Source organism: Carcharhinus amblyrhynchos, chromosome 7 (genome assembly GCF_965287045.1).
Source record: "Carcharhinus amblyrhynchos chromosome 7, sCarAmb.v2.hapA, whole genome shotgun sequence".
NCBI lineage: Eukaryota > Metazoa > Chordata > Chondrichthyes > Carcharhiniformes > Carcharhinidae > Carcharhinus > Carcharhinus amblyrhynchos.
In genome coordinates, this window is record NC_137330.1 from 112257167 (window position 1) to 112274095 (window position 16929).

General features: G+C 42.7%; 1 protein-coding gene across 1 annotated transcript in view; it reads right to left on the reverse strand.

The window, feature by feature from the left end:
* The window catches only part of LOC145345219 (serine/threonine-protein phosphatase PP1-beta catalytic subunit), a 116574-nt gene that overhangs the window by 25532 nt on the left and 74113 nt on the right, over positions 1–16929 (reverse strand). The window contains exon 3 of the mRNA XM_080192968.1: positions 6422–6652. Within this exon, the coding sequence (XP_080049094.1) occupies positions 6422–6652 (231 nt within the window). The remainder of the gene's footprint in view (positions 1–6421; positions 6653–16929) is intronic.

Here is a 16929-nt window from a genome sequence, read left to right on the forward strand (position 1 = left end):
CCTGACCTGTTGGAGGGGAACTGAAAAGGGTGGGTTTTTTTGGTTGGCTTTAGAGTCCCAGAATATTGAAGTGACTGGGTGAAACTATGAATGCTTTTTTTTGGTCTGCTAATATTAGCACTCTAAGAGGCAGCACAACCACACAAAAAAAATGATCTAGTAGCCTTCATTTTAAAACCAAAAAGGTTGATGTTAGTAACACATGCGTGCCAAATTCAAATGCTGCTGAGTTGGACATGTAATCAAACAAATTTAACCTTTGAAATGTATTTTTTTCAAATATTCTTCAGGTCAAAAAAAGCATAGGATGCATATCTTGAGAAATTAATAATGCACGCACCTCATGAAACCAGAAGCAGAAGTAAGCAATTTGGCCCTTCAAGCCTGCTCTGCCATTCACTTTGATTATGGCTGATCATCAAATTCAATATTCTGACTGTCCTTTCCCCCATATCCCTTGATCCCTTTAGCCCCAAGAGCTATATCTAATTTCTTCTTGAAATTAGACAATCAGAATATGATGATCAATTGCTCCAAGTCCACCCGTTCCATTACCTGTCTAATGAGCTAATTCTTGATATTGAGCCGAACCTTGTCCATTTCCGCTGGAAAGGGGCAGGCTAAAGTTGGAGGGAGGAGGCAACCCCAAAGCATTCGAATACATTTCTCAGCAGCTGACTCTACAGCATCATCAGCAGAGGCCTGGGTGCCAGCCATCCGGCTGTGCTCCCTTCCCATGACATTCTCTGTCACTGACATCAGAGGGCAATGTAGAATAACAGAGCTCATAAATAGATAGATCAAGGTCTTAATATGGTAATCTCATGTGTATGAAATGAGCACAGCCTTTCACAAACTAGCTCAACAAGGTTTAGCTTTCATCCATGCCACCAGTTCAAAGAAAGCTGAATTGCTTCTTTAAACAAAAACTATTTTTTTCTTTTAATAGAAACATCTTAGATGTAAAAGTTAACCGAATCTCTAAATTCAAGACTACTACCAGCTATCATGTAACATTTAGTGTTTTGAAGTAGTTGAAGGGACAGGTGGTTGATCTATGTATCAAGGTATAGGGCCAAAATCAACTCAGAGCAAGTTCCTATTGCATTCCTACGCAAGATTGGCTTGTGGCGATTCTGACTGCCTCATACTGTAACTAAGAATTCTTGGGAATGACTATTCATTAAAGTATCTCACAGGCAGAATCACTTCACAGCAGCACTGAGGTAGGAGTGGCACTGAAGAAAGGGAGAATAGATGACACTGAAGGAAAGGGGAAGGGATGGACAGCGCTACAGGGGAAGGCAAAAAAAGGAGAAAGTGCTTCACAATATCGGGAGGGGTAGAAGAGTATTAGGGTCTGAATGCTGATTTGGAGAGAGAAGAGTGGTAGTTTGAAATAGCAGATAGTGTAACGGTGAAAAACAGAGCACCAGCTGAATGGGTTGGAGAAGATCATCAAGTGTCATTGAGCAACTGGCAGCGGTGAAAATAACCAGGCGATGCTAAAGAACAGCAGAATGAATTGAGACGGTTGGAGTGAAAGTTTCCTCAGGTGAAAGGGTAGGAAATTAGGTGGTTTGCAGTGTTGTTTATACTACGTCTGAAGGAGTTGTCTATATCTGAGTAGGGGGTTGAAGAGGAGAGATTGGGGCTTGGATCTTAGCCAGCCGGTTCAAATAATCTAGCTGTCTATTGAATACCCAAATATCGTATTTTTAATCTCAAAACCAAACAATTGTAAAGGGATACAAACTGCTCAAAACTAATCACAATATATTATCTTGGTGTTGGAAATTCAAATGTTCCCGCCAATGCAAGTCTTGGATTTCCTCTTGGGTTTTTATTTCAGGTTTTGTGCAGGATTGTTCGATAACTGCACAGCTAAAGTTACATCTCAGGAATGAACAAAGCTGAATGGCAGGAAAAGGCCAGCTGGGCCATCAAGACGTCCTCACAGCATGATGGCTTGCTGAAGCATTGTGACTAAACAGTCCCTACCTCATATCAGGCTTGTAATCAGAAATATTCACCAGTTTTCTGTTTTCATTTATCCTGATATGTTGACAGGTTTTAGACAGGTTCAGATTTTACAAACTTGCTCATGTTCTCTATGGCAATGTATAGAATGGAAATTTCTTATCACCTGTCATTTATCTTATGCAGAAATAAAAATTTCTCCATAAAACTGCTGGAATGGGGAGTTCTTGGGTTAAGGCAGGGTTGTAGGATTGGAAGAGATTACAGAACTCGGTAGGCACAAGGTTAAAGGGTTTAAACATCACAGAATCAACAGAACAGTTACAGCAGAGAATGAAGCCATTGATGGCTGTGCCAAATCTTTGTAACAGGTACTCAGTTCCACTTCCCTGCCTTTTCCCCATCGCTGTGCAAACCTTCCCTCTTCAGATAAATACCCAATACAGTTTTGAAAACCACAAATGAAATCTGCCTCCAACATTCTCTCAAAATCTAACCAGTTATGCATATCAGGAAGAGAATTAACACATCAATAAGGAGAGTATGCTGGATTAATGAAACCACTCTGGTTCACAACTGAAATTGCAGCAGGACTATGGTTCAAACTCACATACAAATGGGTCTCAATTCCAACATTTTAACTACTGGCTACTCTGATCTATGTTGTAACATCATATATATAGGCAGTACAAAAATACAGCTTATATCTTTAATATACAGTGAATTTCAATAATTAATATCAAGTTGAGTTAGATTAAAACTGTTCAAGTTTATTGCTTCCTAACATAAGAACATGAGAACTAGGAGCAGGAGTAGGCCATCTAGTCCTTCGAGCCCATCCTGCCATTCAATAAGATCATGGCTGATCTGAAGTGGATCAGTTCCACTTTCCCGCTTTCTCCCCATAACCCTTAATACCCTTGTCTATCAGAAATCCATCTAACTTTAACTTAAATATATTCAATGAGGTAGCCTCCACCACTTCAATGGGCAGAGAATTCCAGAGATTCACCACCCTTTGAGTGAAGAAGTTCTTCCTCAACTCCGTTCTAAACTGCTCCCCCCCACTCTTATTTTGACGCTGTGCCCTCTAGTTCTGTTTTCCTTTCTAAGTGGAAAGAATCTCTCTACCTCTACCCTATCCAGCCCCTTCATTATCTTGTAAGGCTCTATAAGATCCCCCCTCAGCCTTCTAAACTCTAACAAGTACAGGCCCAGTCTATTCAATCTCTCTTCATAAGCTAACCCCCTCATCCCCAGTATCAGCCTGGTGAACCTCCTCTGTACTCCCTCCAAGACAATATACTTTTTCGCAAATAAGGGGACCAAAACTGCACACAGTACTCCAGTTGCGGCCTCACCAGTGCCTTGTACAGTTGCAGCAAGACCTCCCTGCTTTTATATTCTATCCCCCTCGCTATAAAGGCCAACATTCCATTCGCCTTCTTGATCACCTGCTGCACCTGCAGACTGAGTTTTTGCAATTCGTGCACAAGGACCCCCAGGTCCCTCAGCACTGTAGCATGCTGCAGCTTTTCACCCTTTAAATAATAATCCCTCCTACTATTACTTCTACCAAAGTGGATAACCTCACATTTGCTAACGTTATACTCCATCTGCCAGGTCCTTGCCCACTCACTCAGCCTATCCAGATCTCTGTGTAGACTTTCCACACCCTCCACGCAATTCGCTTTTCCACTCATCTTTGTGTCATCAGCAAATTTTGTTACCCTACACTTAGCCCCCTCCTCCAGATCGTCTATGTAAATGGTAAATTGTTGAGGCCCCAGCACCGATCCCTGTGGCACTCCACTAGTCACCAACTGCCAGCCAGAAAAGCATCCATTGATTCCAACTCTCTGCTTCCTGTTAGATAACCAATCCTCAATCCATGCTAACACCTCACCCCCAACTCCGTGTACCCTAACCTTCTGCAGCAACCTTTTGTGAGGCACCTTATCGAACGCCTTCTGGAAATCTAAAAACAACACATCCACTGGTTCCCCTCTGTCTACCGCACTAGTCACATCTTCATAGAAATCCTGTAAATTCGTTAAACACAACTTCCCCTTCACAAATCAGTGCTGCATCTGCTTGATCAAACCATTCTTTTCTAGGTGTCTTGCTATTTCTTCTTTGATGATGGATTCTAGCATTTTTCCAACTACGGATGTTAAGCTAACCAGCCTATAACTCCCTGCCTTTTGTCTGCTACCTTTTTTAAACAGCGGCGTAATATTAGCTGTTTTCCAATCCTCCAACACTTCCCCAGAGTCCAGTGAATTTTGATAAATAATTACTAAGGCATCTGCTATTACTTCTGCCATTTCTTTTAGAATCCTGGGAAGAATTCCATCCGGTCCCGGGGACTTGTCTACCTTCAGTCCCGTTAGTCCATCAAGCACTACCTCTCTAATGACAGTGATTGTATTAAGGACCTCATCTCCTACCATCCCTCTATCTTTAATATTCGGCAAGCTATTTGTGTCCTCCTCCATGAAGACCGACACAAAAAAAACTTATTTAAAGTCTCAGCCATTTCCTCGTTACCCACCATTAAATCCCCCCTCTCGTCCTCCAAAGGTCCAACATTCACTCTAGCCAGTCTCTTCCTCTTTATATATTTGTAAAAACTTTTACTATCATTTTTTATATTTAGCTAGTTTAGCTTCATACTCTATCTTTCCTTTCTTTATCGCTTTCTTAGTCATTCTTTGTTGTTTTTTAAATCTTTCCCAATCTTCTAATTCCCCACTATTTTTAGCCACTCTGTACGCGTCAGCTTTTAATTTAATACTCTCCTTTATTTCCTTCGATAACCACGGCTGGTTATTCCTTCTCTTACAGTCCTTCTTTATCATCGGAATATATTTCTGCTGAGTACCGAAAAAGATCTCATGAAAAATCCTCCACTGTTCCTCAGCTGTCCTACCAACTAACCTGCGCCCCCAATCTACATTAGCCGATTCCGCCCTCATCTTATCACACTCCCCTCTGTTCAAACTGAGGACACTAGTTTGGGACCCTACTTTCTCACCCTCCATCTGCATCAGAAATTCAACCATACTCTGATCACTCGTCCCAAGAGGATCCCTCACAAGAAGATCCCTAATTCTACCTGCCTTGTTACACAGTAAACATGTTTACATCAGATGCATCCTGTTTACATCAGATGCATTCAAATGAGCCACAGAACACCAGCATTTAGAGAAGGTATTTTTGAGAAGTGAATTTATTTATTTTGACATGGGAAAAACTACAATCATTTCAATTATTTATTTTAAGCTTTCCTCCAGTCTGACATGGTGTCTGCCTGTTAAAAGCACAGACTACATTACACAACCCTGAATGCCTCAGGGGTCGGTGCTGGGGCCTCAGCTATTTACCGTTTATATTGATGATCTGGAGGAGGGAACCGAGTGCAGGGTGTCGAAATTTGCTGATGACACCAAGATTGGAGGAAAGGCAAATTGTGCGGAGGGTGTGGAGAGTCTACAGAAGGATCTAGATAGGCTGGGCGAATGGGCCAGGAAATGGCAAATGGAATTTAATGTTGGCAAGTGTGAGGTGGTCCACTTTGGTAGGAATAATGGTAGGAAGGATTATTACTTACGTGGCGAAAAACTGCAGCAGGCGACGGTGCAGAGGGACCTCGGGGTCCTTGTGCATGAGTCGCAAAAACCCAGCCTGCAGGTGATCAGGAAGGCGAATGGGATGCTGGCCTTCATAGCAAGGGGGATTGAATATAAAAGTAGGGAGGTCTTGCTGCGGCTGTATAGGGCATTGGTGAGGCCGCAGCTGGAGTACTGTGTGCAGTTCTGGGCGCCATACTTACGCAAGGATATTTTGGCCTTGGAGGGAGTGCAGAGGAGGTTTACTAGGCTGATGCCGGAGTTGAGGGGGTTGAGCTATGAGGAGAGGCTGAATAAACTAGGCTTGTACTCGTTAGAGTTTAGAAGAATGAGGGGAGATCTCATTGAGACGTATAAGATGATGAATGGGATGGATAGGATAGAGGTGGAGAGACTCTTCCCGCTCAGAAAGGATAATAGGACTAGGGGGCACAGCCTCAAGATAAAGGGGGGGCGGTTTAGAACAGAGTTGAGGAGGAACTTCTTCACTCAAAGGGTGGTGAATCTCTGGAATTCTCTGCCCGTTGAAGTGGTGGAGGCTACCTCGCTAAATATTTTTAAGACGCGGGTTGATGGGTTTTTGATAAGAGAGGGGATTAAGGGTTATGGGGAGAGGGCGGGAATGTGGAACTGAGCCACGACAGATCAGCCATGATCTTATTGAATGGCGGGGCAGGCTCGAGGGGCTAGATGGCCTACTCCTGCTCCTATTTCTAATGTTCTTAACTCTAGTTATGAACACTTTGAAAGTATTACACAAGATGGCGATACCACCAGTCAACAAATTAAACAGTAAACTGGGTACTCACACTCATCATAGAAGCCATAGATGCGATTGATACTGGCACACTCATGATTTCCCCGCAAAAGGAAGAAGTTTTCTGGGTATTTGATCTTGTATGCTAGGAGGAGGCAAATGGTCTCCAGAGACTGCTTTCCTCGATCTACGTAATCTCCCAAGAACAAGTAATTCGCCTCAGGTGGAAATCCTCCATATTCAAACAACCTCAGGAGGTCTGTGTACTGTCCATGAATGTCACCTAAAATAATGGAATATTAAGTTAAAAATTGCAACAACTTCCACAATATCTATCCAGTGTTCTGTCTAAACCGTTTCATCCAATCTCCTTAAATTGCAGCAGATCCATTAGTTTGTCACATTATGGAGAAAAACATCAATAGCTTTGTGACACAGGTTCAGCTGCAAGGGTGCAATAATCAGCAAGACTGTTGAAGAGAATAGCATTTTTAGATTAAAACTTTTTTTTATTCATTTGTGGGATAAGGGCATCTCTGGCTGACCAGCACTGATTTCTCATCCCTAACTGCCCTTGAAACTGAGTGTCTTGCTGGGCCATTTCAGAGGGTAGCTGAAAGTCAACCACATTGCTGTGACTCTGGAGTCAAACATATACCAGACCAGGTAAGGGCAGCAGATTTCCTTCCTTAAAAGGACACTAGTGAACCAGATGGGGTTTATCCGACAATCAACAATGGTTCCATGGTCATCAGTAAATTTCAGATTTTTTATTGAATTCAAATTCCACCATCTGCCCTGGTGGGGTTTGAACCCGTGATAATACCACTAGTCCATTGCTCCCCAAAACTTGAGGATTCTTTTAACAGTATTTTTAAAATACCTTGGTAAGAATGCCGATGACATCTATTCCAAATACTGGATCACAAATATTAATGTCACGTTAGGGCACTATATTACGGCAGCAAGGTGGCACAAGGTTAGCACTACTGCCTCACTGCGCCAGGGAACTGGGTTCAATTCCCAGCTTGGGTCACTATCTTGTGAGGTCTGTATGCTCTCCGTGTGTCTGTGTGGGTTTCCTCCAGGTGCTCAGATTTCCTCCTACAGTCCAAAGATGTGCAGGTTACGTGGATTGGCCATGCTAATTCTCCCTCAGTGTACTTGAACAGGTGCCAGAGTGTGACAATTAGGGGATTTTCACAGTAACTTAATTGCAGTGTGAATGTAAGCCTGCTTGTGACTAATAAATAAACTTAAATGAGCGCCTCCTTTCTTTGCAGCTTGGCAAAACACAAACAAAAAGGCTCTTGCAGAGCCAAAACATTAGACGAAGGGGAAGTCACCCAAAAACTGTTCCGAGAAAATTCTCTGTGATTGGTTGGTTTTGGTTTCTAATTTTTTGAAAATAACTAACATAGGCTTGGATTGCTGAAGGGCCTGTCCCTGTGCTATACTTTTCTTTGTTCTTGTGTATAGGGATGCAGAAGGCATTTGATGAGTTTGTGCACAAGTGATCTGTAACAATAATGGAACTCCACAGAATTATAGACAACTTTTTCATATGAATCACTATTGTTTTGGAAGGAGTAGACAAAGAATTTGTTCTTAGGAACATAGGGCTTAGCAACAGGAGTAGACCATTAAGCCTTTTAAGCCTGCTCTGCCATTCAGTAAGTTAATGGCTCATCAGATTGTGGTCTCAGTTTCACTTTGCTGTCCCTCTGGTAGTTCCCTTGTTTGTCAAAAACCTGTAACTCTGCCTTAAATAAGTTCAATGGCACAGCCATTGAGTGAATCTTCTTTATACTGCATCTAATGGAATTACATCTTTTTTCAACCAAGGAAACCAAAACTATATACAGTATTTCAAATACAGTTTGATAGATGTCCTGCACAGCTACAGTAAAACCTTCCTACTTAACTGCATATTAACATTTTACAATTCTTAATGGGCAGGATGCAAAAAGTGACATTCCCCAGGTGTGTGTACTGGATGCACTTCTTTGTACCATATATGGTGATTTGGCCAAAGGAATGAAGAGATGTATGGCACTAAGTCAGATGCCACTCGGGTGTAGTAAATTGTGTGAATTTAATGAGCAGGTTACAAAGAGACACAAAGACCACGCTAAGTGGACAAAACTACAGAAACTGAATTCATAGTGGGGCGAGAGGTGATGCGCTTTGGATTGGAGGAAGATAAATTAGATTTTCTTGATGGCAAAAGACTAGAACCTGTGAAGGAATAAAGACATTTAGGTGCCCGTATAGGCAAAAGTTAGTGGTCAGGTGCAGAAATCTGGTCTTTAAAATCAACCAGGTTGCATATAAAAATTGTGAACAAGCTTGTGAAAGAAATAAAAAGTGCTGAAAATATTCAGCAGGTCAGGCAGCATGTGAGGAGAAAGAAACAGAGTTGGTGCTTCAGGTTGATCGCCTTAGAAGTGGTACAACATTGATTCACCAGAAATGATACCAGGACTTGAGGGTAAATTTGACTTGCATTCCCTGGACCCGAAAAGGTTGCCGGGGCGGGGCGGGGCGGGGGGGGGGGTGTTGGCATTCAGGGAGAGGGAAATGAAATTTGGATTTCATGAAAAATGAAATATGCATTATTGGGCTACTTAAAAAAGCAACCAGGTGGAGATTCCTCTGAGCTTCTAAAATGCTACAAATAGCAACTAGACTTATCATGGCCATCTTTAGCACAGAATTGTATATCATTTGTTTAACCGTGGCATATTTATATCAAATCAGATCCAAAAGGAAATATTTATCACTCATCGTTTTCACAAGGGCTGTTCCCATCAGCTGACCGTACAAAGGCTAAAGAGAGCAGAGATTTAAAGTTTTGGGAAAGTGATCCAAGGAAAATGTGAGGCAGAGCTTTTTATAAGCAGTGAGTGGTAATGACCTGAAACTCATTATCTTGTAGGGCAGTGGAAGCAGAGATGATCAATGATTTCAAAAGGAAATTTTCAGGGCCATGGGGATAAAGTAGGGAATGAGACTGACTGGATTGCACTACAGAGTTAGAATGGACTCAGTCCACACACTTTATTTCTTGCACAAGCTTGTTCACAATTTTTAAATGCAACCTGATGAATCAAATGGTCATCTTCAGTGCTGTAATGAGTCTATGACCCTAAAAGAGGTAGCACCATACATCAGAGCCATTGCAGAGCTACTGAGATCACCCAGCCTCCATATAAGGCAATCTGAGTAATACAGAATAAATGGAAGCATCTGCTGTGGATTCAGTCCACACACTTTGCCCCTTTCAAAGTAATGTACAATGAAAAACTTAAACCATAATAATGTTCCAACCCCACACCCAATCCAATTTTCTTTTTCAGTGAAGGTACAGGTTCTACCAGCCGCAATGGCCCAACACCTCAGCCAAGTGATGTGTTTACATATGTGGACCTAGAGACAGTGTTGTCATACTCTGTGGCAAAGGGGGTGGGGTAAGGAAGAAATAAATATTGCTGGAGCAGTAAGCATGATAATCTGATTGTGGCAAAATCCTGAGGCATCTAGATTCTTTTTTAAAGAAAGCTAACTTTAACATGTAGCTCAGATTTGATATACCCATCCTCGATAGCAAATAAACAGACCACACACTTGTTTCAAATCGACAGTTACATGTTTAACATTTATTTTTCATTAGAACTGAAAACAATGAAATTACAGAATTGAAAACAACGTCATAGAACATAACAGTGCAGTACAGCACAGGCTCTTTGGCCCTCGATGTTGCGCCGACCTGTGAAAACCAATCTAAAACCTATCTAACCTACACTATTCCAATATCATCCATATGTTTATCCAATGACCATTTAAATGCCCTTAATGTTGGTGAGTCCACTTCTGTTGCAGGCAGAGCATTCCACGCCCTTACTACTCTGAGTAAAGGACCTACCTCTGACATCTGTCCTATATCTATCACCCCTCAATTTAAAGCTATGTCCCCTCGTGCTAGCCATCACCATCCGAGGAAAAAGTCTCTCACTGTACACCCTATCTAATCCTCAGATCATCTTGTATGCCTCTAATAAGTGACCTCTTAACCTTCTTCTCTCTAATGAAAACAGCCTCAAGTCCCTCAGCCTTTCCTCATAAGACCTTCCCACCATACCAGGCAACATCCTGGTAAATCTCCTCTGCACGCCTTCCAATGCTTCCCCTACGTCCTTCCTATAATGCGGCGACCAGAACTGTATGCAATACTCCAAGTGCAGCTGCACCAGAGTTTTGTACAGCTGCAACATGACCTCATGGCTCCAAAACTCAATCCCTCTACCAATAAAAGTTAACACACTGTATGCCTTCTTAACAACCCTATCAACATGGGTACCAACTTTTAGGGATGTCCGTTTTTAGTAACAATGTCTTGACACCTAAGGATCTTGCATTAATAGTGCAGCCTTCAAATTAATCCAGTTATTCTAGGATGTCCGGATTAACCCTGCTCTAACCCACAGGAACACTTACATTGTGTACACAGCTCACTGAGTGGGAATCAAGGGTAACTTTGTTACCAACTATCCATGGAAAGGGGCATGAAGATGGGATGCTACAAACCACACTTTTTGGTCAGACACCAATCCCCGGCCCTAAGAGGCATGCTGCTGTTTAACCAAAATCTTTACTTATGAACAACCATCACCAGTATTCCTATCCCTTCCCATTATGTAAGGAAAGTTCCTGAGTTGCTCCTACCTCGCTGGCATTACTTCACTAAAGTGCAGCACAAGCTCTGTGTGCATGCATGAATAGAAATTTTACCATCTGCTTAGCCAAGAAGGAACAGGAGCAGTCCCCAAGGAAATTTCCCATTCTAAATCCACCGTATCCCCTACCTAGAAGAAAGTTAATAAATCGCACGCTTCACCATTAGCGTAACTTGCATTTATCTCTTCCTAGATTAACAAAAGTTCCATTTATAATTTATCAGTCTGGTAGGCTTCCCACATGGCTTCAACCAGTCTTGTCTCAGTGCCCAAAGGGCATCTTTTACCTATATCCACAAATGACCCACTTGCATCATAAGAACATATAAGAACATAAGAAATAGGAGCAAGAGTAGGCCATCTAGCCCTTCGAGCCTGCCCCGCCATTCAATAAGATCATGGCTGATCTGTTGTGGCTCAGTTCCACTTTCCCGCCCTCTCCCCATAACCCTTAATCCCCTCTCTTATCAAAAACCCATCAATCCGCTTCTTAAAAATATTTAGCGAGGCAGCCTCCACCACTTCAACGGGCAGAGAATTCCAGAGATTCACCACCCTTTGAGTGAAGAAGTTCCTCCTCAACTCCGTTCTAAACTGCCTCCCCTTTATCTTGAGGCTGTGCCCCCTAGTCCTACTGTCTTTTTTGAGCGGGAAGAGTCTCTCCACCTCTATCCTATCCATCCCATTCATCATCTTATACGTCTCAATGAGATCTCCCCTCATTCTTCTAAACTCTAGCGAGTACAAGCCTAGTTTATTCAGCCTCTCCTCATAGCTCAACCCCCTCAACTCCGGTATCAGCCTAGTAAACCTCCTCTGCACTCCCTCCAGGGCCAAAATATCCTTGCACAGGTGCGGCGCCCAAAACTGCACCCAGTACTCCAGCTGCGGCCTCACCAATGCCCTATACAGCTGCAGCAAGACCTCCCTACTTTTATATTCAATCCCCCTTGCTATGAAGGCCAGCATCCCATTCGCCTTCCTGACCACCTGCTGCACCTGCAAGCTGGGTTTTTGCGACTCATGCACAAGGACCCCGAGGTCCCTCTGCACCATTGCCTGCTGCAGTTTTTCGCCACGTAAGTAATAGTCCTTCCTACCATTCTTCCTACCAAAGTGGACCACCTCACACTTGCCAACATTAAATTCCATTTACCATTTCCTGGCCCATTCGCCCAGCCTATCTAGATCCTTCTGCAGACTCTCCACACCCTCCGCACAATTTGCCTTTCCCCCAATCTTGGTGTCATCAGCAAATTTCGACACCCTGCACTCGGTTCCCTCCTCCAGATCATCTATATAAATGGTAAATAGCTGAGGCCCCAGCACCGACCCCTGGGGCACCCCACTAGTCACCAACCGCCAATCCGAATAGCACCCATTGACCCCCACTCTCTGCCTCCTATTTGACAACCAATCCTCTATCCACGCTAACACCCTACCCCCAACTCCATGTCCCCTGACCTTCTGCAATAACCTCTTGTGAGGTACCTTGTCAAACGCCTTCTGAAAATCCAGAAAGACCACATCCACCGGCTCTCCTCTATCCACTGCCCTAGACACATCCTCATAGAACTCCAGTAAATTTGTCAGACACGACTTCCCTTTAATGAAACCGTGTTGCGTCCGCCCTATCAAGCAATTCCCTTCAAGATGCCTCGCAATTTCCTGCTTAATGACGGATTCTAACATTTTACCTACCACAGATGTTAAACTAACCGGCCTATAATTCCCCGCCTTTTGCCTGGCACCCTTCTTAAACAACGGCGTAACATTAGCCGTTTTCCAATCTTCCGGCACTTCAGGTGCCCACGTTATTGCTGGCTCTTCAACATATATACGGAGAGAGGATAAAAAGATTGGTTGCAGAGGATGATTAAATATGGATCGTGCTGCCAAGATGATACAGGGGAATGACTACATCAGCAAATTCAAGAGATTTACATAACAGAAATGCTGATATAGGGAGTTACAACATGCTTTTTACCGACATCAGCTCTCTGACTGAGCTATTCAATTATTTCAAATTTACTCATCGAAAGCCCTATAAATTCATCCCCTCAACTATATATTCAATTTCTCTTCGAAAACCAGTATTGAATCTGCTTCCACCAATCTTTCAGGCAGCGCATTCCAGGTCATTGTTCGCTATAGGCGAACAGATTCTATCTCACCTCTGGATCATTTACTAACTACCGTAGAAGGACACTGCAAGTGGATTTCAATGTTCTTGTCCAGTCCTGTGCTACCTTGCATCTTATGCAGTAGAACATCAACAATGACCACTGTCCCAAATATATTCGTTCCAGTAATCAGTTTGATAATTTTTCTCAGCACACAGTATCCACTGTCCAGCTGATGTGGCAGAGTAAAGGCTGATGGAAGGACGCAGTCCCGAGGAGGTAATGAGCTTATGCCTATGATAGCAGCTGTAAAACTCAATTCAATAAATTTGGTAACTTGGCTGGCATCTGAAAATAGCCTTCAAAGCTGTCATTTTGTCATAAAAAACAAAGCTGTTTCATTAATATCTGTCAGGGATTATCCATCTTATCCGGGCCTTCACAGAAATCCAAACCCACCTGCTTGGGCAGCATGGTGGTAATAGTGGTTAGCACTGCTGCCTCACAGCGCCAGGGACCCAGGTTCAATTCCCAGCCTGGTTATTGTCTGTGTGGGATCATAGAAACTCTACAGTGCAGAAAGAGGCCATCTGGCCCATTGAGTCTGCACCAACCACAATCCCACCCAGGCCCTAGTCCCATATCCCGACACATTTACCCACTAATCCCTCTAACCTACATGTCTCAGGACATTAAAGGGTCAATTTAGCATGGCAACCACCTAACCTGCACATCTTTGGACTGTGGGAGGAAACCAGAGCACCCGGAGGAAACACATGCAGGCACGAGGAGAATGTGCAAACTCCAGACAGTGACCAAGGCGGGAATCGAATCCAGGTCCCTGGCTCTGTGAAGCAGCAGTGCTAACCACTGTTACACCGTGCCGCCCACTAACTGGAGTTTGCACATTCTCCCTGTGTCTATGTGGGTTTCCTCTGGGTGTTTAGGTTTTCTCCCACAGTCCAAAGGTGTGCAGGTTAGGTGAATTGGCCATGCTAAATTCTCCCTCGATGTACTGTGGAGTACTTGGAGTACTGTGCGCAGTTCTGGTTGCCTCACTACAAGAAGGATGTGGAAGCTATTGAAAGGGTGCAGAGGAAACTTACAAGGATGTTACCTGGATTGGATGGCATTTCTTATGAGGATAGGTTGAGGGAGTTAGGTCTTTTCTCCCTGGAGAGACGAAGGATGAGAGGCGACCTGATAGAGGTTTATAAGACGTTGAGAGGTATAGATAGGGGGTGGACTCTCAGAGGCTATTTCCCAGGGTTGAAATGGTTGCTACGAGAGGACACAGGTTTAAGGTTCTGGAGAACAGTTACAGAGGAGAGTCAGGGGTAAGTTTTTCACTCAGAGGGTGGTGAGCGAGTGGAATTGGCTGCCATCGGTGGTGGTGGAGGCAAACTCGTTGGGGTCTTTTGGATGAGTACTTGAGATTTAATGGGATTGAGGGTTATAGATAGGCCTGGTAGGTAGGGACATGATCAGCGCAAGGGCCTGTTTGTGCTATGGTGTTCTATGTTCTATGATGTAGGCGTCAGAATGTGATGGCTAAGGGATTTTCACAGTAAGTTCACTGCAGTGTTAATGTAAGCACACTTGTGACTAATAACCTTTAAGCTTTCAATGTTTTTTAAAATTCAGGGAGAAGGGGTAATAAAAATAGCCTCTCAAGTGTCCATATCCAATTTGTTGCCAGCGGATATTTCCACTCTCCTCCCTATTACCACTGCAATTAATTTATTAACTGAAACAATCTGAAACTGTTGATAATGTTCCCATCAGCCTTTTGTCACATGATTTATGTCTTTTTCTACTGCTTCAAGTGTTTATTTTAAACTTTAGCATTGTGAAAATAGATTTTACTACTAAAAAAGCTTAAGAGCAGCCATGAATTGCTAATGGTTAGAGAGAGGCACTTAGCTTTGTAATTGTGCAGCACCAAAATGGTGTTTCAGAACACAAATGGAAATAAAATGCAGGAAATGGGAAATTAGTAATAACCGATACATTAACACTCAATTTACATGGACAAATATCAAGAATGAGGGAAGGACATTTTACAACCTGGCCAGTGGATAATGATCAGGGAATGATTTATTTCCTTTCCCAGCTAATTAACTAATTGAACTATCCCAGTGTTGCCTTGGTTGGGGCCTTGCTAACTTGGTTCACATTAGAGAGTCAAGCCAGTCTCTTAATTCAATCAAAATATTAAATCTTGTACAATGTTTGCTAACAGAAACAAAAATATTTGAAGTAAACAACTGCAGCAATAGAATCTAATCACTAATATAGGTAATATACTTCCTTAAAAACCTATAGCAGCCTCTCAGGAATTTTCTCTTTAATCGACTCAAAGGTGTTACCACCACCACCACCACCATTCAATACTGGAGAAAAATCACAGCTAACAGTTCCTATATTTTATTTAGTGTCTACTGTTAAAAGGCAATTGTAGGAAAACTAGGTGTATCCATCCCACTGCAGTTAACCAACTCCCTCAGTTCACAAGTAGGTGTGCATATTTTATGGATGAATCAGATATTTTTGAAAAAGGCTCAGGTGGAACTGTTCACCTTTGTGGCAGAAGATTTGACAGTGACTCTTCTGAAAGCATGTATACCTTTACATGTTGGGTGCTTTTATAAAAAATGTTGCCAAATATTTGATAATTTTTTTTAAGGAGATTGAGAGGAGGTGAAAATATTGTTGTTTATACAATGCCGATAATTACTGCAACAATAGAAAGCAGAGCATTCAGCTGACTGTCCTCACTTAGCGCGAGCTATCCAACTGGTTTCATGTTTTTGTTCTTCTCCCATGGCACCACAATGTTTCTCTTTTCTTATTCTTACCCAATTCCCTTTTAAAATTATTAGTGAATCTATTTTCACCACCCTTTCAGGCAGTGAATTCCAGATCATAATTGATAAATAATTTTCCTGGCTTTTCAACTAATGTAGAATTTCTAATCAAAGGCTGCATGTCACCAAATGCAAATGCATTTGAGGAAGGCCCATTTAGCTTAGCCTGCTGTACAAACAAATCGTTTGCCATTCTTTGCACCTATGAAAAGTTATGGTGCATAAAGAAGCCATTCAGTCCATAGTGTCCTTACTAGCCAAAAAAAGAACTAGCCGCTCATTTTACTCCCATTTTCCAGTACCTGATCTGTAATCTTGCAGGTTACAGAAGTTCAGATGTAGGTCCAGCTACATTTTAAATGAGTTGAGCATTTCAGCCTCAATCACCAACTTCGACAGTGAATTCCAGATATCTGCCACAGCCTGACAAGAAAGTTCTTTCCTCGTGTCCATCTATGCCTCCTGCTAATTGATCCCTCAGCTGGGGAAGCAAGTCTTTCCTGTCTAGATCCCTCATAATTTTGTATACCTCAATTAGATCACCCCTCAGCCTCCTCTGTTCTAAGGAAAACAACCCTAGCCCAATCAATCTCTCCTCAAAGCTATAATTTTCAAGCCCTGGCAACATTCTTGTAGATCTCCTCTGCACTCTCTCCATGGCAATTTTGTATTTCCTGTATAACTAATAAGCAGAACTGTTCATAAACGTCCAGCTGTGGCTTAACCAGTGTTTTATACAGTCCCACCAGTACATTCCTGCCTTTGTATTCAATACCTCCCCCAATAAAGGAAAGCATTAGCCACCTCTCCTGGCATGATTAAGGATCTGTGGAC